This window comes from Nyctibius grandis, chromosome 12 (genome assembly GCF_013368605.1).
Source record: "Nyctibius grandis isolate bNycGra1 chromosome 12, bNycGra1.pri, whole genome shotgun sequence".
NCBI classification, from domain to species: domain Eukaryota; kingdom Metazoa; phylum Chordata; class Aves; order Nyctibiiformes; family Nyctibiidae; genus Nyctibius; species Nyctibius grandis.
In genome coordinates, this window is record NC_090669.1 from 21,150,681 (window position 1) to 21,173,302 (window position 22,622).

Sequence of the window (22,622 nt, forward strand, 5' to 3'; positions counted from 1 at the left end):
TGCTCTACTGAAGGTCAAATGGCACTTAGCAGAACTGAAACTGGCTGGCTGTGAAACCATACGGCATACACACGCTGCAGAAAAAGGAAGAAGAATTAAAAAATAACGTCAGTTGTATCCAGGTATCGCAGTCTGGACTGACATTTCATGGGCCATCTATGGCCCGATCTGCTCAGCGTGGCCCTTGGGCTGTACGTCAGCATTCAAGAGATGCCTGCTTTGGAAGGATGAACGGACGGTTCGATCCATTAATGGCTGAAGAGGGCGAAAGTTGTCTACCATTCTCTTTTCTTCTTCACCATCTGAAGTGAAGAGCAGCATCCGAAATGCCTCCAGCTGAGAATGAGAAATGTCCAATTTTGTGACTTTATTAACTGGAGAATTATTGGACTTCATGACAAAACACAATCACTCATGCTTGGAAAAAAAAAAATCAAAGGTACTATTACATTTGCATTCTGAGAAATTTTAGCATGAACTTCTGGCACTTCTTTGTCACCTGCTGGTAAAGATTCCACCATCATCCGTATCAATGCAGAAAGATGAATAGTCAGTCATCTGCCATCTTTGGGCAAACTAAATCTCAAACATGGCATGTCTGATACGGAACCGATTCCCATTCAAACACAGGAACATATGCCATCTTTAAATAAACCTCTCCAGCCTTCTTAATTTACACCCTTCCTGGAGTTCTGTTATCTTATACAGACATGCATATGCTGTCACTCAGAAAAGAGGGAACCTTAACAAGCAACAATCTACGTAGTAGTTGTTCTCAGTGGTTTACAACTGGGGATTAAAATAAAGCATGCATCAGATCAGCTTTTAATGCTCACAAGGACATTACAATGTTAAGTAAACTCTAAGCCTTCCTATACCATAAAAGAATGAGAGTGAAGAAGAGACAAGGAAAAAAAAAGTTTCAATTGAAAAGAAGAATGACACACTGTGCATTCAGTTCTCTCTGCTCTGTTAATTTTCAGTTCTTCCTGCCCCGTTCCTTTATGTAAACTAAAACATTAGGATCACGTACATGCCTGTTCTTCAGACTTAAGTGTTTGTTTGGAGCAGGACTTTCTAGAAAGACTAGCTCCATGCAAAAGTTGTATTTAAAAAAAAAAAAATTCAGTATTTTGCCTCATGTTGTTGGACTTGCACTTCATTATTAATCAAAGCCTCAAAAAACAGGGACAATGCACAGATAACTTTCAGTGCTTCTCAAACCATGAAAAAAGGGTAGATTTTTTGGGGTTGTTCATTCTTACTTGCTTTGCAACAATCTCAAAGCCTAGCTGTATGTTGTAATGCCCCTCAAAGTACTCCACTTCTTTCAATAGACAAAAAAAAAAACCTGAAAAATTTCAACAAAAAACACAACTGTAGTACAATTCCAATGACTCCTCCTGACCATTTTCTACTTGTCCCTAGATCTACCAAGGAATAACATCACACTGAAACATGAAGTACTAAAATTAAAAGCAGTAGAGTGCAAATGGTGACAACTTGGGGTTGATGTCAGATAAAGGATAAAACTCTATTTGAGAGCTGGGAAACATCTTTAACTGCTTACTGAAGAGGTCTTAAGTCTATTAATATTAGCTGTTGTTAGTGTCAGGATACCTCCCCAAATACTGAGTGTGAAGCAGCCACTGATCTCTGTGTATTCACAGAGAATTACTAGTACTAGTAAGCAACTACTTTTGTGCACCCTCCCCTCCACAGGAGCAGGCAGGCAAACAGGTATGGTATGATTTGAAATGTAAGCATGAGATTTACCTGATTCTCATCAACCTCTATCGGCTTCTTCTTAATAATCCACGTGACTGATTCGGTAAGTGGAGGAGTAGTCAAAGAGCCGGCGTAGGTCCAATAATCAGGGCATGAAGGTATCAAACAGGAGGGATCAAAGACATCAAACTCGATAACAGTGTCCTAAACCCCAGAAAGAATTTATTTTTTAAAATTGTATTTTGAGAAAAAAAAATAACAGAAGATTTAAAAAGATCTTAACAATGAGATTAAATATTATACGTGTTACATATGCATATGCAAAATTAGGTATTGTGAATATTAATAATGATTGACATAAAATAATAATTAAAATCCCCATAAACTTGTACAAAATTAGTAAGCTGGGTTTTAGGCGTAAGAGGCAGCTAGTGAGTAGACAAAATTTAAATATTTCTGTTGTCCCCACAAGCCATTAGGAATTCAGTGCAGAGGAAACAAGGAGTGAGAAGGAGCAACTGACTACGTTTTTGTGGGAGCTAGAAGCAAATGGGAAAAAGAAAGAATAAATGGTGGAATAAATTGAGGTAGTTCTGCCAGATAAACTTAGACTGCAAACAATAATGCTTTTACTTTTCATCACATGATTCTAGGCAGCGGAAGAGGGAAGAGGACTAAAATTTTAATTAAATCACGTCGACTATTCATGTCTCCAGAATGTGCACTCCCACAAGCGAGACACCAGACAGCATGTAGGAAATCACGGGCTCTGAAGCTCCTACACAAACATTTTACTCCAGGGGTATTTCCAGGATACTGGCAGTGCAGGAAAGGCAGATCCTGGTTTTCCTTAGAGAGGCTTTATTTATCAGTTCCCCACTCAGAATGAGAAACATTACAGTAAAGAATTTTTCAAAAATAGGGAGCTGAACAAAAGACTCTAGACAGGAGCTTTCACCCATCATGTGAGAGAGGAAGGTGCAAGGACATCAGAATGGGTATTAGCTGACCTTCCTCCTCCTCCTAACCAGTCTGACATTTCTCAGGGTTTGGTGCTTAAGTCAGTGATAATGCTGGCAAGGCAACAAAGGTTTCCAAACGTTTTAAACCAAGTGCTGATGAGTTGCTGGGTATCTGACACCCTTTGGAAATGAGATCCCTTCCAGAGCAGCCCACGTGCAGCTTGATGAGCCTAATGTTTGATACCCTTTTTTTTTTAATTTATTTTTTTAAGATCTTGACTTTAGTTTCTTTCAAATACATATGCAGTAAAATATTATATTCTCATAATGGATGTACTTTCACAGATTTTTGTAGGTCTTTTTGGCACTGAACTGACTTGTTTGGCATTTATCTGGCAGAGTTTTCACTACACTGCTGTAAATATTTGCTTTATTTGGATAAAAAATTCCTTACTGTGATAAATAATGGCACAGCGACTTCAACTGGATGTGCTTACAAGCCAACAAAATTATTGATGTGTATTTTTTGTGTGTACTTTCAAAAAGGAACAGGCACCTGGAGGAGCATGAGCTGCTTCTGAGCACTATCAGAGACACAGCACTCCCTCTCCTGGCAGAAGTCAGAAATCAGCTATGAAGAAAGAGGCCCATTCCCCTAGCAGAAAGTTTACAGTGTTTAAAAAAAAAGGCAAAAAATAATCTTCTCAAAGATCAGACAAAAATCAGAAAGCCTTAATTCCACAAGAAATAAACTACCACTTTACACAGCACAGAAAGTTCCTTCCAGTTAAACAACATACAAAAACTAATCCAGTGGCATCTGTTTTCATAGAAGTGGAAGAGCAGGCTTCAGTGAGGGCAAGCATTAAACATGTGCATGCCCTTCTAAGGGGATACAACCTCAAGAGCATCATTTCTTAAACTGAGAGGTTTGAAAAGCTTAAAATATACAATTCCCCCTTACAAATTAGCTTCCCCTCTCCAGTATAATCAACAATTCGCCCAAGGTGTCAATCAGGCCCCCTACTGACATTTAAGGAAGGAAGCATTTATTAGTGCTTTGCTATTCTCAAAGTTACTTTTTATGTGGAATGACTGTATCAGCTATGCTGAGTGATAACTGGTGTGACACTTCAAAATACTTACCTTGTGTTTAACTGCTGGCAAGGCATCAACCAGTGTCTGCAGCCCTTCATGATGTGCTCCCAGCTGCAGAAGACAGGTAGGAGTTAGAGAATCATTAAGCTGACATTCTACATATCTACCTTAATCAGTATTTTTTTAAAAAACAACAACAATCTAGAGGTACTTCGTCCTAAAGTGGTTTTAACAAAATGAAAATAAAAAGGCATCATTACAGCTTATTACGCAAAGTGAAATTACCTTTAAAAACACTCCAATTACAGCCAAGCCGTTACCTTCCATCACAGCTTCTTCAAAAGTGGGGTACACAACGGCATTCCAGTGTACTAAATGCAACTGAAATATAAATGAATGAGAAATTAACACATGCACAGAGCACAGCAATGATATCAAGAAACCTGACTTCTGATCTTTGCTACATTTGGTCCTTGGCAATTTGAGACACTGCAGTGAGCTACCTCAGAAATCACACACAACAAAAATGAGGACCAAAATTATTGGAAAATAATAGTATTTCCCTTTTCTTTTTTTTTTTGCCTTTTTTTTTTTTAACAATAACCAAAGAACCATAAACTGCATTTCACACATATGAAAGGGATTTTGTTTGTGGGAGACTCATTACAGGAATGCTAGTTGAAGGCACAAAAAAGCTTAGTATACCTGGAATGGAAGGACACTTCCATCTCAACTGGAAGAACAGAACATGCTATTCAGCTAAGGAACATTCTCCTGCACATAACATAAGCTTCCTCTGCATTGCTTACAGTCCAGTACAACCATTCCATCGAGGGGTTTTGTGTAGTAAATAAATAGCCAGCACCAGCCCCAAAACTTAAGTCATACAGTCTTGCTGTTAATGGGTATCTTGCCAAGATGACAGGCATCATTATGAACATGTTAACAGGAGATAAACATCTTCTCAAAAATAAGCAATAATAATTTTTCAAATTCTTCATCTTTGGCATATAACTGTGTTTATACCTGTCATACTTTCCTCTCTGAGGAACTTAATCTGTATTTTTCCCTGCTGGCTCCATCCTTATTATTGACTCTTTTTCTGCCTTAGTAGTTACTTAATCACAAAAGTTTCACTACTTTAATAATTGTTTACAAGTTGAAAACAGAAAATAAAGTGTTCAAGATAACCACTATACCACCATAGAACTCTGCTGTACATTATTCTAACGACTTTAAGAAACAGAGCAAAAATTGTTGATAACTGGAATAAACTTTCTAACATTAGCCAAAGCTCTGGGGTCACATCCACAAGACAGTTATTGTATATAAAGTAAGCAAGACCAGGCTACTTGAGTTACAGGTATGGATGTGAGACTTAAATGATCCTCCATTTCCTCTCTAAATATTTTTTAAGAGTTTTTCGTATGTGCTTTGGGGCCAATGTTCAATTTGAAGACTGCGTTATTCTCCAGTGAATATGAACTTACTAATACAACGGTAGATGAGCTGTGGCACCTACCAGGTCTGATCCTTAACAGTAAGCTGCAAGTCTTCAAACAGGAAGTTTTTTAACATGCAGTACAGTCACAGACAGCCTGAGACCTCGCCTCCAGTCCCCGTAAGTACGTGCACTGTTCAGCATTTTATATCATACCTCTGCTGGGTAAAATTTACTGTCAACTGTGTGCTCTGAACCCCACTCATTTATAGCTCCCCAATGGAAGTGGAACTGCTTTAGCCTGTATTGGTTTTCCAAGGGACCTCCAAGGATTACTAAAAAACAAAACAAAATACACATATTAATAAGCATGATTTAGAATTGTCCAGACAAGTGATATAGCAAGATTCTGCTTGAAATAAGTTTGCCCAGGGAAGAAATCAGCAACTATCTTAACTGAAACAGTCCCCTATTGCTTGGCTACTTTTACAATTTACTTTGCTATGACAAAATTGTTCAAGCAAACACATCACACTTCTTTCCTGCAGTCTGAACCAACTATATCAAACTGAAGATGATAAGCTAAATAGTCTCCTCATCCATCTCCCCTCAAGGGATTATTTTTTTCCAATTCACATCAAGTTTGGCAGAGTCACAGTGGTTACATGTTACATTCTATGCTCAGGCATATGAGAACTACCTTACCAAAAGAAACATGTATGACAAAGCAATGGATACATCTATTAAATGACACCCCAGCAAAGCATCAATATCTATGAAAAATATTGACATTTTCCATGACAATACAAGTCTTCAAAAATCCAATTTTGCCAGTAGAATCAGTACATTGTGTCAAATGTTCAATTCTGCTTTTTTTCAAGTTACAAAAATCCACTCTGTTCTGCTTCAACACAGCTTTCAGACTGCATAACCAATGTTGAAAGATTTCCTGCACAGCCAGAAATATGCTAATATTGTGACTACTGTAAACTGTTCAAGCTACACTCCACAAAGCACTCAAACATACAGTTTGCCTATGGGCAAGATTCTGAGTTTATGGAAGCTTTAATGCATGTTTTAGCCATGAGTAAGGGTAAACATTCAGTCTGCTCTTGATTTGAGAAAGCATCTCATCATTTTGCAAATACATGAATGAAAAGTCTATGCCTAGTTTTCAGTGTCGTGTTGGTTTTTACTCATTTCCTCCTAACTGAACCAGGAACATCCTGCAAAGTCTTCTTACTAGTTATTACATCACAGCATCTGGTAAATGAGAGACCATAATTACTTCCAAACAGCTAACAACAAATATGTAGCTGTAGAGACCTATTTGCTGGTTTTTACTTAACTGTATGTCATGGTTAAATTTTATAGCAAACCACTGTATGAAGCACCTAATCCCAACACTACTTTGAAAAGAAGTTAATCACTTTAATGCTAAGGAGAAAACAATGAAAGGCATTAAGAGCTTTTCTTGTCTTTATTTTTTTTTTTCCAGAGAGCCAGCCAGCAGTTTTGAAATTCTAACCAGGTAGGCCTCCTTGCAATACAAGAGTAAGCTAAAACAAGCTATGCAAATTGACATTTAATTCATTTCATCCACTGCTGCTGAGCTCCTAGCATAAATGCAATACTGACCATCACTAAAAAAAAAATCATGATGGAGAAAGCTGATTTTCAGGGATGGGATGAAGATGTAGCCCACACTGCCAAGGCTTTCAGAATTAAAGTTTCTGCACTCTTAACACTATCCATTCCTGATTATGTGATTAAGCAAACTCACAGGTGACTACATTCATATTAATAATCACATTCACTTGAGTGTTTACCTCATGAGTAAAGTTAGGCACAGGCACACATATGTAGAAAATGAGGCTCCTATAGTTGACACTAGAAAGTGACAGGAAACAAATAGGAACTTACAGTCCCTTTACAAGCATTTTTGCCATTTCATTTCCTCTCAGTTTACTAGTCTTGATAATTTCAAAACAAAACAGAAGTTTAAAGGAACTCTAACAACAACCAGGGGAAAGAATCACATCAATTTTTTATTGTAGCCCTAGCTCTGTTTCAGTCTCGTCTCCTTGCAGCAGATGGCATTCATGCACACAGACAGGACCATGTTCTGTACATACCTTCCCCACACCCTCTTCTTCATCCTCCTGCTCTGCTCATAAGCAAACACCCCATGGCAGCACTACCTTCATCTTTTGCCCAAGTCTTGTTTTGCCTCATCTCAGGAGTTGGGGATTTTTGTCTATCCTGGATGCACGTTTCATTTTGTCTTTTTCATCTTCTGTTTCAATTTTCTCGCCTTTTTTTGTTTGTTTATTCATAAGCTTCCTTCTCTGGTTTTCTATCATTGTTAGACAGAAGCTGGCAGAAAGAAAATCAGAAATAGCAACAGTAAAGAGAGAAAGGTGGAGGAGAGAGGCAGGCACTTGAAAACCTGGCCATTTATACAGTAACATCCCGTGATCTGTTGTTTCTCTGTCATTTTGGAGTTCTGTCACTGATCGTTTAATGCCATCCTCCACTAGCCGTCAACACCCTTCATTGACTTTAATTCATTTGAGGAAGATGGTGGTAAGGCAGCCATCCAGAAAGAGGCAGCAAGAATACTCACACTTACAGATTTACCTCAAGTGCTCAGTCTTACAGATGAAGCCAAGAAGATCATTCAGAGCTGTGACACGCTCTGAATAGCCAGCCTGTGAAAGGCCAGCACCCCTCTAATTGACAGTCCTGATGACTCCATGCCTGCCTCTATGTCTCAAAAACTGTCCCTGTGTATTTAAATGTTGCATATTTCATAACCTCCTGCAGGCAGTTCCTCTCCATTACATCAATTCTTGCAGAAAAAAAAGACTTTTCAGGAACACATCCTCAACAGATAGCGGGGTATTGCTGTATAAGTAAAAGACTTACATTAAAAGCAAAACCAATCTAAAGTTAGTAAGGTAAAATCACTGATGAGCTAACAAATGATTTCTCCATCTTAGTCTCTCCTCTAACTGCACCTCACTAACACAATGCAGTTTGTACTGTAAAAACAGAAGGGCACTACTTGGTTTCTTCATTACATATCATGGCACTCAAATGAACAAGGGCAAGAATACTCCCTGGCTGGAAACTAATATTCTGGGCAAACAACTATAAACAATAAAAACAAAAAAAACCCACAAATGTCACACAAGCCCCTGAAAGCTCTATGCATTCCACCATTTTTGCTGCATTGTTTTATCAGCCTCTTTCCAAACATCAACAAAAACACTGGTATGGGAGACAAGGCATTTATTTATTAGCATGCTGAAAGCTTCCTTCCCAAGAGAGTTACTAAATCCCTTATGAAGTTCTAGCACCTCTCATGGTAAGCAGTCACCTTAAACATAAATTACTCTAATCAAATGGGTTCAAACTTGTCCAGGGTCCCTCAGTTTTTCCCTCCAGGACAAGCTGGACATGAATCAACATGAATCATGTGCTTCACAATATCCCTGATCAACTGCTACCAGTTCACTCACCTTTACGAAATACCTTCTTTATACATACCAGCAATATGCTTTGGTAAACTCAACTTTTAAAAGGAACAACGGACAGGAAATCTGGAATTTGGTGTAGCAATACCTTGATTTTAAGTCACTTGACTACTGAGCATTTCAAAAAAATTTAGCTGCTCAGCTCCGCATGCTTATTCACAACAAATTGCTGGAATGCATAACTGGATTTCACAGGCATGGACTCCTGCTTATACTGGAACAACAGGAACACATGCACCTGCTCCTTGTGGTAGCAGCTCAGTATTATTTAATGCTCCAAAAGCCTACTGAGATAAGTATGTATGCTTTCCAACTGAAAGTCATTTTGCTGCTGATTATTTCAAATGCATTAAATATATCTGTTAACACCACAAAAGAGATAAGTGGCAGATTACTTTAATAAAGTGTAATGATGGAATCTCATTTAAAATTAAGTAGATACATATACATATGACTGAAGATTGACTCACGTAAACAAAGCTGTGCTATCACGAGACCTAATCAAAAGGCAGGGCATTAAGGTTTGTGCAATAAGAATAAGTTTCAACCTACAACAGAGGATTTGTGCACAATGTCCATGGTAATAAATACATAGTAAAAGTGAGGCCTATATAGAACTTCTGCAGTACAATTCCCATCACTGTAAATCCATGTTTAGCTAAAAATGTACATTCAACATTTGTCCTGAGGCTTTACATCATGCCAATATTTCTCCTCTCTAAGCACTAATAAGACATTAAATAGATTTTTCCGAGTTTTGCTTACTTGATTTATCAGTAGAATCATCAAACTCAACCAGGAACGAATATCCATTGTTCCAGATGTGAAGACACGTTGTTGGGTCGTAGGTGATTTTCAGAGGCTTCAGAAAGGGGTCATAAACACTGTCTCTCCACTGGATATTGATAGGAGACTGTCGGGTACCCCCAGGAATTGTAAGAGGACTCTGCCAAAGTGGATGCACTGGAAGACAATGAAGAGAGTCAGGCGCTAATGCACAATACAGAACTTCCAACTAAATACTTCAGAACTTTTGGCATGAGAAGATGCTTTGGCATATTGGCTCCAAAAGCTAATTCAAGTCAGCTGATACACAGGAAAGTAAAAAAAAAAATAATACATTCCAGTTGCATGACTCAAAGCTACACAGGGAAGTGCAGTAACTTGACTTACAACTGTGTTGATACCTTTCTGCATTTGCAAAATGCTCTTCGAAGAAATTCTATCCCCTTATTTGTCAGAAAATTGTTTTCTTTTTATTGGCAATTGTGTTTAAAGTGGCTTGTTTTACAGCTTTGCTAGAGCCTCACCACACCGCTTCAGATTTCTTTATACACCAGTACCATCAACTGATGTCAGATCGCAGTGGACACACAATAACTCACACTAGGAAGCAAAAAGATTCTCTTGAAGGTGTTAAGTCTTTCGCCTACACATGCTTAGGGGCTTACACCACTGCTATGGGTGTAGTGCTACTGAAGCACCCATACCAATATCGACCAAGACTACTTGATACAGTCAGGACCTACAGCTGATCCCCACACTTATAAAATCCTAAACTACCGATTTTGGGGGCAGCTTGAGCACGAGCAGAGCAGATGCATGAATACAGTTTCCACGGGATTTTATTCTGCTTAAAAACAGAACTGAGAGCTGTATGGACTTGGGGAGCACTTGCTCACCTGCTGTCCCCCAACATCAACAACACACAGACAAAGGTTCTTGTGCCTTGCCCATCCACTGAACCCAAAACGGAGAGGCTCTGAAGCACAGTGTTACTGGCTACTTCATTAGACACAACTGCTTATGGTCTTTCACAAGGGGGGGGAAATTAAATATTTTAAAAAGCCACTTGCATGAAGGGAGGCTAAACAAGCTTCCCCCTCGGTTTCCTCAGCAAGGGGCAAACTTTATGGGCTTGCGCAAGGTCACCGCACACAGGTAACGCGGAGGCGGGTGAGCAAAACGCTCTCCAAAAGTGCCACAGCTCTATTATTGTCTCTGCCATTTCCTGATGTTTCAGTGGAGGAACTGTCACAGACAAAACCAGGCTGAACTCGGCGTCCCCACCTCTTCTACACAAACTTTCCAGCCCCCTCAGCCCTGGAAGCGATGCAGGGACATGGGCGCTGCCCGTGCCCGGGCCCCGGGGAGGGCGCGGTGGGAAGCGGGGCTGCCTCGGGGCGGGGGACGATGAGCCGGGCGGGGAGGGCGAGGGGCAGCGACCTGGAGCTGCTCGCCTCGATGCGTGAGGGCAGCCCCGGTCTGAGGGAGCCTGTCCCCGGGCGGACCCCCTGAGGGAAGCGGTTCCCTCCCGCGGGAGGCGGCGCGGGAGGGCGGCAGCACTCACGGGCGTCTCGCAGGCGGTAGGAGCAGCAGGCGCCCAGGCTGCAGCGTCGTGTTCCCCGCCGTGAGGCAGCGGACACCAAAGTCCGGCACAGCAGCGGCAGCAGCATCGCGGAGAGTCCGCGGAGTCGCCGGGCACCACCGCCCAGCCCAGCCCCGCCACCGCCCGGCCCGGCTCGGCCCCTTCCGGCACGGCCCCCCCCGGCACGGCCCCCCCGCGGCCACGGCTCCCTCAGGGCAGCGGGCGGTTTCCCTGCCAGGGGCGAGGCGGTGAAGGCGGGCCCTGCCCAGCCAGCAGCTTTTCCCTCAGGGGTAGGCTGAGACTGGCTTTTACCGGCATTTTATCCTGTGACAACGTTAGAGAAGAGACCACAGTTCCCTATGGGTGCGTGTTCGCCATTTCCCAGGGTCAGGCTAATCCCTGTGCCTGACTCACACCAAAAATTTATTTCCTCTCCAGGTGATAGCATCAGGGCTTGCTTACACCCCTTAGGGGATTAGCACTGATTCTTCTCTAGTTAGTTTTGCTCAAGTAGGAGGTTTTGGTTTCTCCCAGCTGAAGGTGGGCTGGAGCATAATCCCTCTCCCACAGAGATGTGGGTGGCCCTGGCGTAGCAGGGTCCCTGCCCCAAACTGCACACAGAAAAATTAGGAAAAGTTAACATTATGGCCACTTTACCCAACTGCATCTGTCCCAAAGGCTGGAGGCCAAAACAGGCCCACCCTGGGATGGTAGAAGGGGCCAATTAGACTAGCGTTCCTCTGACACCACTTGAGGCAAGCCTCGATGAAACTGGTTAAAACCTTGGTTATTCCTTGCACTTTTTCTGTGTTACAGCTGCCAGCGGGGAGCACAGAGCAAAAAGGGAAGTCGGTAGAATGCCGACGGTGTCGGTGAAAACACAAAGATGAAGTAAGTGTCCTCATTTTTGCTGGGTCTGTTCGGCAGCCAGGAGCAGAAGTCTACACCTCAGTACCTGGGCTTCATCTTGCCACCTGCTTTGAATCATATTTCTTGGTTACTCTCTTAAAATCATTTTGCAAATCTGCAGTTGCCTTTTGGGGATTTTTAATCTTCTTAGGGTGAGTACTTTTGAGTTTTCATGAGGAACATGATGTAGCACTGAGAATGTTTTACTGAAATGGAGACAAGACTAGATACTCAGCTTGAGCCAACCGAGAAGTGTTTACCGTAGTTTACAACACTGTGTAAGACATTTCCATTGCATTCACAATATAACACATTTAGAGTACTCCTGAGTAAGAGGAAATCTGACAAGTCATTTGTCAGCTAAGACAAGTGACAAGTGAATTCTGGCAAATTATTTGCTTTGAGTGGCTACATGATCAGAGAACAGGTCATTGGGAGATGTACAAATACAAACAGCATGTGATCTTAAGATGTTAAACTGGGTTTGCATTTCATTTTACTTCCTCCCCACCAAGATATGCCTTCTTTTTTTTATATAGTAGGATTCAATTGCAAACATAATGAATTCTCGGTTTGACTCTCGATGTTTTTCAGGATGGCTAATTTACTATCCTCAACATATAGCTTCCTGTAACTTTAAAAGAAGAGAGAGGTACTTGATGAAATTGAAGAGTTGCTCCCCATAAACGTCATTATTCGTTCAGGCTTAATCACAGTTTAGGAGCCTATTGATCATGGTTAGGCAACTGTATTTAGCACAGGTTAGACGTGTCTCTTGCTGAAGCTACTTATGAGCAACAGGTAGCTCCTGGTCATGAGGAGAGTCCACCTGAGCTTCATGCTTGATTGCAGCAGGGAGCTGAGACATAGTTTCAGATTTTTTAATACTGAGCATAAACAAGAGATACTGGCTTTTATTCTCATCTACTAACAAGACAAGATTGTCGTTCCTTCACGTTCCATTCTTCCGTGATGTGTCCTCTAAATACAATTGATAATCTTGGGCAGCTTAGAAGTCACATCTACCAGATTAACTACTGTATGTATACCCTATGTCATAGTATAGATGCTTACTGTTGCAGAGAATAACCTGGTTTCTCTACAGCTATCACTTTTCTGTATGTTAAAAGCAGTGGAGAAAAAAAAGCCTCAAACTCCACTGCTTTACACTGTGGCATTAAGATGACCCAACATTGTGAAGCTTTTTAGGGATTTGATCCTACAAGGTTTTGAAAATGTGAAGTTTGTTATAGAGCTGCTAAGCTGAACAGAATGAATCATTTCTTGTGGGTTGAACAGCACACCAAAGGAGAGTTCCTACAGCGTAGGCTTCCGGAAACGATGGGCTGTTCAGTTGCAAAACTAAAGAGAAATAACTTTGACCTACAACACTTTTGTTTCCCTTCTGAATCATTCACAGAATCTGCATCCAGTTTTACGTGAACATGCTATTTTTTACTGAGCATAAATTTCACTAAAACTTTAGTATTTAATTAAAAAAAAAATCTTCTCTAGGGGGTTGAAGAAAACCCTTCAAAATATGAGCTCGGTGGCAGTGAGATGGTTTGTTCTGGAAACTGCAGACAGAAAGGCAAAAACTACCTGTGCAAAAGGAAACATAAGCCCTAAACCTTGTTCCCAGCACTTAGCCAGTGTGGCCAAAATCTTATTTTCTGGACCATTCCAGAAACAGAGTTTCTCCTTGGCTATGTCCCAGCTAGAGATGGTGGTTTATGCAAGAAAGACATGGCTCGCATGCAGTGAACTGGAGAGAACAACAGCAGCCAGAATTACAATATCTCTGTTGTTCTTGTGTTTTTCCAAAATTGTTACATTTCTGGACCATCTGGGAGGTCTCAGCTATGCTCTCTCTTGTTCCTGAACTGAGAGTGGTTTCTGTGTATAGGGAACACCGCAACCAGAAATCTGGCAATTGGCCTACTGGATGAGTTAAAGGGATACAGAATCCGTGTGGGAAGAAAAATAGAAACCTCTTCTCCTAGGTCTGTTTTCAAACGTGCAAAGTTAAAAAAAAAAAGGTGAGAACTAAGATAGCATGCAGTTTACACCCTTTGCTTTACTCATTCCTCAGCTCACTGAGGAAGGGTCTAGTCTGTTGTTTACCTTTGTTACATGCGTATCTATGGTATCATCAGAATAGTTATATTAAATATTGTAATAAAACAAGCATGACCGAGATGTGAGTCACCCATGAAGGGAAATCTGCCACAAACAGAACTAATCTGTGCTTGATTTATTTAATTTTTTTTAAACCTTCCAGACAGACACAGTGATGCTCCATTTAATTTTATAGTATTTGGAGGCTTCTTACATTTGCACTGTGGTTTTTCCTGCCTTTCCCAGCTGAAGTAGATGTATAGAGCCATCCAACTAGTCCCAATCTTTTCAATTATCTTCTATAATTAATTGCAGCTGTGGATGCTTTAACAGGTCTGTCTGGAGTAATTGTTAAAAAGTTCATTTAGCATTGACACAAGTATCAAAAGCTTTGGGGTGGGAGTCAAGATCCAGATGAAAATACAGGGTCTGTATATTACTGGATTATCATAATTTATAACACGATTTCCAAGAAAATATTTTGAAGGCCACAGTTCTATGGTAAAAATCCAAAATCAATTCAGTTAAATAAAAGGATTTACTGCTAATTGACACTATTGTAAACTTCATTTAAAGAGACAGAACATTTTTCAATGTTTCCTTTCTAAATTCCTTTTAAATATCCTGGGGAGGAGAGAGTTCTCACATATGGGTTACAAAGTTAGACGAAAGAGTATGAAAATTAATCCAGGTGGTTGTGAAGTAAGGATGAGAGGTAAAATGACTCCGCTTCAGTGGATTTCAGTCTTTATGGTTTTAATCTTTAAAAAGGAAAAAAAAAGATGACCTGTTGAATAAAGCATTTTGATTTGTTTACACTGGGACTTTCAAACAAGCTTCACCCAGCTCTGAAGTAAAACAGGGAGGACAGCAGGGTGGGAAAGCTGAGAAACCCCACCCACCTGAAGGAAATATGTTTTTGTCAGAAGTTGAGCAGGGGTGCTTTCTGCAGCAACACATTCTGAATTAAAGAAATAAACCCAACCATATTACTGAAACTCAATAAAGAACCATTGAAGTTTTAAAGGACCATGGCTCTGCTTCAGCCACTTGGATTGAATATTACAGGGGAAATCCAAGAAAGGTTGATTTCTTTGAAGCCTTTTCGTGTGAATCAAGACTTTGGAGGATAACAGTGATGGTTGGCTGAGGTCCATCGTGACAAGGTGTTGAAAGTTGTGCTGAACTGATGTCAGATTTGGACTGTGATGTAGGCCAGTTTATTGATAAACAGTCCAGTGCTTTTTATCAAACGGATGTAACTGACAGAGTACTCTAAGCTCAGAAGGAAAGCAGCAGCAGATTGTGAAATGCTGAGCTTTTCTCTGCTTCCAGAATGTTTGGCTGAGATAGGAGCCTGGATGAGAAGGCAGTGGCTGAGGCTAAGTCCAGATAAGGAGGAGGTAATTCCAGTTGGCAAGGTAAAGCAAACAGAAGATTTATCTTTTCTGTATAAAAACATTTGCTAAAATTATGCATGCAGGCTTAGTAACTCAGCATGGAGAGGGCTTAGAAGATATGTCATGGACAATTTGTGTAGTTACTGCAATTGTATGTGCAGTCCTGGAGATGGCACACCTGGATTGTGTGTCAGTGCTGCACTTAGACAATTCTTTAAAAAAACTTAAAGGATCCTGCTTTTCTTGTAACTTCTGCTAAAAGGGTAAGAAAGAAAAAAAGCCATTCAGGTCTGCTCTGGCAGTTGTTACTAGGGTGAGGGTATACTCTGTAGACTTAAAATCTGTATGAAGAGCATTTCCAGCAACTCCCTCTCTATTGTATTAAAAGGTGTCTGAAACTACAGCTTCCATGTATTGTTACAAGATACCACAGGGCTTAGTACAGACATCCACTGTGGTAGCCCACCTCACTAGAAATTTTTATATATATGCCATGATTCTCCACAATGTTTCTGCAGTTCTTTCCCAGTGAATTGCAGAAAAATACTTTCGTCCTTGTGGGGACACAAGGGGAATCCAGAAAAGGCACTGGGAAGTGTTAGCCTATGTCCTCACAGCCAATGTCTGAGATAACTACCAAGTGAAAGCATCACCACCCAGCTTGGTGAGAGACTGCTTCTGTCTGTGGGAAGGGCGAGGGAGGAAAGATAAGAGACGAAGTTCAGGAAAATGGTGAACTTTACCTAGAAGACATTACCTAAGAGCTCCATAGTCCAATTTTACCGTGTCTTTGATCAAGTTTTTGTCACTGAAGGCACTGTTTATACTGTCAGCTGTGAATAGCGGAATTCAATTGCATGTGCTTTTTGCTTTGCATGGGTGTTGTGCACAGGGTCTAGCCACCAGACGGAGGAACCCACAGGCTGGCTTATTCAGAGCTAGTGTCTGTTCACTGGCAGCGGAAACCAGCCGTTCCAAAGATAGTGTTTTCCTGAATCATTTTTTTTTTGGCATTTCCTGCATGAGTGTCATGGAGTAGAGAACGATTTAAGTAATAAATAGCATCTGCCTTAAATTCAAAAGAGGAATGTGAGTGAAAAGAGTTAGCAATTGTAGTTAATTTAATCAGCAATGGTCTTATGATGGAACAGCCTCGTATGATCTCTTCCTGGAATGTTTGTTACCATGAAGTGAGTTTTGGCTTCTCACTACAGTTCCCCGTGGACAATCATCCACAGCAAAAAAACAGGGCATCATTTAGCTCCTTTCTGGAAACTGATGGACCGTGGGTAACCATAAAATAATTACTTTCTCCGTCACATGTGGAGATCTAGAGATCTCAGCTTTTCTCCAGTTCACCTCCTTACTCCACTGAACTATTTCAAATAATTTTCCTACAGTAATACCTTCACTGATGAAACAGAAACATAACACTTAATTGCAATATGTTCCATGCCTGAACTTTTTAATTCTACAGGCCATAAAGTCTTGTGGTATAGTAATACTGCACAAGCAGAAGAATTAGGAACTGCTTAGAGGGATTCTGTGCTGCTGCTTCATGGGTTTCATTACTTTTTTAATGAAGGATGTTGATTTATATTATCAATGTGGTTTCTGAAATTGGAAGTTGTTGGTGTGGCAATGAATATTGACTTGCAATCTTAATTTATGTCTTCAAATATAAAAATAATGACTAAATAATTAAAAATAATGAATAAAAATACAGAATAATGACAGAACTTTTAAACCGCAGTTACAGTGGATTCTCTGGATTTCCCCTCTGAAGCAGTAACTCATATCACTGCCCATGATGAGCACTCTTGTCTGAGCCCAAGTGTTACTCCTGCTGGCACGGGGTTTGGTTTTAGCAGTTGAACCTCTAACACGGAAAAAGTTTGCTGATAAATTGCAGATAAAGGAGTGATATCGATATTGCTTGTGACTGTTAGAATATGGTCTCTCATATACACACATCCTTGTGGGGACTGGGTGTACATGCAGTTGTACAGACTAATTAATACACCTAATTAATATGAATTCATTAGAAAGGCTACTTTTACATGCACCTAATTAATACAAATTTGTTAGAAAAGCTGCTGTTTTATAAAGCTGAATCATTGTTTTTCTAAACATTACTGTAGTGCTTTTCTTTGACTAGATGAACAATGTCTTTTTTTTTCCTTATTTTAATGGGAAAAAAATGAAGTTTCTGAGCATGCTTGTAAAGAAAAAACTGGTAGGGAAGGAAGTAAAAGTTTAAGAGACTTTTGAGCTGTACTAAGAAAGCTCTATGCAGGTCAGAAAAGGGAAAAATGCTGTCATGGATGCATGTGTGAACATTTCAATTTTGCATTAGGAATTAGGCTCTTTATTGTGATTGTTTCACTAGTAAAACAATTGAATGCTCAGCTTGCTTCTAGAATTAGGCATCTTCTATGGATTTAAAAGGCACCTTTTTAATATGAAGTGCTGTATTAACGAGTTATGCTACTAGATTGAAGTACCCATGCTGTTTTAAGCTTTCATAATACAATTCACATTTTCTCTTCTGAGTAGCAGAAAACAAAGAGAAAATTTCGACTGAGAACTCTGAAAAACGTTGCAAACTCTGTATCTTTATAAGAACTGCTCTGAATTATTTCTGATGTGCTGAGGGACAGGGAAGCTGGCATGCTATATATTACATAAAGCTTCACTGTCTGGGAATACATATAACACAGCTAATCTGCCAAGGTTTTTGAAATGCTAGTCACTCAGTGGCAGAAAGTATTCTGGTGTTATCTTCAAAAATGCATTTAGAAGTGTAGAGCTATTAAAAACTGAAAGTTACTGATTATTTCTTCTAGCTTTCAATATAAACAAAGCCTTGTGCTCGTCTCCATTCTGCTTTGTTTTGTATCTGTCACAAAATCAGCTGTTTTCTCATCAGTTAAGTAAATACAAAATTTGTCATTTGATAATTTAAATAGAAGGGAATCACATCTCAGTATGCAAGGAGGGATCTGGCTGTTCTTTCAGAAAAGTGAGTAAGCTGATTACATTTACAGAGGAAAAAAATAGGAAGCAAAAAGATTTCCTAGATGTAAAAAATTACTCTTTGCTATTGCTCCAGCTGACATTATCTGCACACAGGCGAGTAGACACACAGTCTCTGGCTGGCCTCATCTTATCTATAGGTAAGTTAATCAGTATTTTAAATAACTAAATCTTTGACATTTTCCAGTAGTATCCTGCATCTCAGGAAGTGACTCATTGTAGTTCTCCTGTACACTACATTTGGAGGATTTTGTGGTCTGTACTTCTATTAGGCCTCATTTTCAAAATTAAACATTGTAGTGTCTATTAAATTCAAAGTCACTCAGAACCAATTTGTGTTAAATGTGGTTTGAATTACACTTATAAATACAGTTTCCATTGAAACCAGTCAAAACCTTGCAGGATGAAATTAAAAATTAATTGTTGTGTAGTCTGTTTCTTCATTGTAGTTACAAGTAAAAATCACAGACCACCTAGTAACACAGACACAGCAGAAATAACAAAGAACAATGTTTTAATCCTGCACATGGAGATAAATCATGCAATCCAATATGGTATTTCTATCTCTAGTTTCTCTCATTCTATTAACTCTTTTTTCTTTAATCTTTCACTCATGCTCTCAAATTGCCCTTTTTGGTTAGCTGACTAATAAGAAAGAAGAGCAACACTTCACTACATTTGTGTTTGTACCTCTGCACCTCTCTTACGCAGGTATCCAGTACTGTTTTGATAAAATGAACTCGATAAAAATGCACTTACATGCATCATTCCTGGTTTTACGAGTGCAGGGGGCCAGACTGCAGAGTCGTGCTGGCACTGGGGGACTCCAGATAGTTTTCAGCTGCTTGTATAAATGCGCCAGGGTATTTGCCTTTACACTATTCATTGCTATCACCTTGGCACTTGGAATCTTCAGCTCGTCAAACAGCCAGAGGAGTTTTCCAGAGTCTAGCGATCTGTCAGCACAAAGTAGAGGAAAAAATCCTGTAGATATACAGCTTCAAGATAACTGAGGAGTCTCCAGACCTATTTATAAAAAATTTTGAGAGCACCGTTCCCTGCTTGGAGAGGAGGAGCTAACCAAGTAGTTAATTTTCAACTTGTCCCTGGGCTGGCTTCTTCATTGGCTCTACATTTTGTTGGAGGGCCGGCTAGTTGATGATTATTCTACATGTGCTTTCCAGGTTCTTTCTCATCTGGCTTGAAGAACACTGAAGGGTTGCAGAAACCACTCTTTTGTATGCAAGGAGAGGTTTCTTATCATTTCTTCATGCATACATTCTTTGAATTTGAATAGTTGTATATTTGAATACTGATAGCTAACAATTGCTGTCATTAACAGCTGTAATTCTGAGGACTGGTGACTGCTCAAACTGAGGAATTCAGAGAGATCTAGTAGATGGAGAAGTCTTGCCCAGGAGAACAGGAAGGGGAGCAGCCTCCTGCAGAGGAGTGTTTTAGCTCTGAGCATGTCATGAAGTATCATTGCAGCCTCAAGGTGAGGAATTTGTTCTTCTGAACTATCAGATGTCCCATAAGAGGGATAATTTTGAATAGACTAGAAATAGGAAGAGACATAAGGAACCATAATTACTCCTTCCACTCACACACCACTTTGACCCAGCTGAAGTGTTGGGTTTTTTTTCAGTGGGGAGAACAGATTGAGATGTTTTCCTGACCTCTTAGAGATTAAAGCATGAAGAATATTACTCTTTTACTATTTCCTTATGCAATTCCACTAACTTTGTTATCTTATGTGAAAGACCTGTATAAAAATCCCATCTTTTCATTTTCTTTGGGATGTTTGCTCTTCCTCTCATAGCTGAACACAGCAGGCAGAGCTGGCTGCTGGTAAAAGGGGCCATTGACAGTCCCTAAACACTGCAAGTGACAAACCAGGTCCAAGGTCCAACCAGAGAGCTCAGACAGGAGCAAAAGGAGACAGGGCCAAAGACAAGCAGCAACAAGGGTTCAAAGTCCTTCCTAGAGACAGGGCCAAAGACAAACCTGAAGACAAGTGTCCAAACAACATAGCTTAGGGGCCCAGGCCTGAGCTTAAACAGGCTCCTGGCACATGGGCAGGGCTGTGGGTAGAAGCTGCAGATGAGGCTTGTCAGGGCCATTAAAACTTGTTAGTGGCCTCAGGGTCATGACAGCACAAAAGTATTGTGGGGCCATTAATAATTCTCATGTAAGTATTTACAAAATCCATGTGATTATTTTCCTCCATTAAGTGCATAGGAGGGCATATTTTGAAAGCTACAGAATCTATCAACAACGGAGCAAGCAGAAATGATAAGACTATTAACTTTCTGCCATTAAAAATCACTCCTTTTTTAATCTGTATATTTACCCATGAAATATTTTTCAATAGTTGTTTGTTTTTACTTAACAAATTTTGGTGTTTTGAATTAGAAACACATTTGCTTGATGATATGGACGATATGGCATATCTGTCATCTCTTATCACACAGGGTGTGAGTGCAAGGCTCAGGGAATCCTCTTTAGTATCCTAAAGTGGCAAGATTATCTGTGCTATTTACTATTCCAAAACCTACTATTTAGGAGAGTCTTTCTTAATGCTTGTAATTTATTACCTCATCAAAGTATCTAGGAGCAAGCCATTGTCAGCTAGGGGTTCTGCCTGAAGAACTGCAAAATCAGACTTTATTGTGGCCCATAACACTGGGTAATTACATATGTGGAGTGTGACTGTATACAATGGAAATGTGCTTTGTCTTCACAGAATCTAGAGAAGTAAACATCTAGAAATTTCTTCCTGTCACTACCCATCTGACTTTTGCTATAAGTGCCTTCAGACTAGACAGAGAAGATCAATATTTGTTTTCTTTCTGATGCTTACTAGAGGATTGCCAGTACTTACATTCTGTTTAACTTCAAATGAATGCTGTTACTTGCAGAGAGACAATTACCTCCTTGATTTAGTGTTTCAAGAAGTGTGATTCTCCTGGCATCATGCTTGCAAGGGTGTTCCTGCCCTAATATTGTCTCAGTTGCAAGATTGGCAAGTCAAACCCAACGATTCAGAAAAAATATAGTCTTACAGTTTTACTGCAATTAAAAAGATATAGGGAAAGTGATTTCGTAATTAACATTTTCCTCACCTGGTTGTTGTATAACAGCTAACAGGATGATCAATCAAGTAGTGGGAAGCTGCCTGGGATGGCATTGCTGCTGAGGAGCCCAGGTGAAACCTCTATGGAGTAGCTAAAAATATCACCTAGGGCAGCTTTCAGGAATCAGTCAGGTCATTACAAGGTGGGCTTTAATCATTTTGCTGTGGATTGGCTCACACTTCCCATGGGTTACACATTACTTCAGCCTTACAGAAGCTTTTCTTTGATGTCCAAATTTTGCTAGGACACTCATGGTAGCCCGACCGTCCTGCATATGAAAAATGCGGTGTTATACGGAAACTTGCTGAGGGGGCGTTCTAAAGATTTACACTGAATTTATTTTACCTCTCACATCTGGAAAAATGGGGTTCCATCACAAATAATTTTAAATGTGTGTCTAAACAGATGAAGATCCACAACTAGGAGATGGTCAAATTCTGCTTAGAATAACAGCATTAATGATACATTGAAGGATAAAATCCTCTAAAATCATTAAGTGTGATGAGCTCCTCTTCAGGCCTTTGATAATCCCAGTGCATTAAAAAAGACTGATGATGATAATGGTACCTGAGCAAGTAAACATGGACTGTGGCAAACCTGAACAAAGCTGGGCAAACTAGCAGATACTGGGCAAAGATATCAACTGTGTGACAGAGGTAAAAGGGCGGCAGAAACAGCTGTGAGCGTGATCCTGGGAAGATCACAGTCAGGCAAAGTGCAAATACAGAGCTTGTTAGAATGGCAGATTTCTGGGAAGGGGAATAGCCTCCTATTAATTTTTTTCCATAATGTATACAGGGAGGTGGAACCGTATGTAAATAAATAAGAGAACATTGAGATCATGCCTGACCCTTCTCACCTTATTTCTCAGACTGGCAAAACTGAC

At 40.1% G+C, this 22,622-nt stretch overlaps 1 protein-coding gene across 1 annotated transcript; it reads right to left on the bottom strand.

Moving 5' to 3' along the window:
- Nucleotides 1-156: 156 nt before the first annotated feature.
- On the bottom strand, nucleotides 157-21,789 carry CA5A (carbonic anhydrase 5A). Its single transcript, XM_068411609.1, is given in 10 exon segments — nucleotides 157-336; nucleotides 1,777-1,932; nucleotides 3,837-3,899; nucleotides 4,074-4,169; nucleotides 5,446-5,564; nucleotides 9,534-9,731; nucleotides 11,119-11,238; nucleotides 11,241-11,345; nucleotides 19,359-19,555; nucleotides 21,725-21,789. Coding segments are annotated over 10 exon segments (1,299 nt in total).
- Between the last annotated feature and the right edge of the window lie 833 nt (nucleotides 21,790-22,622).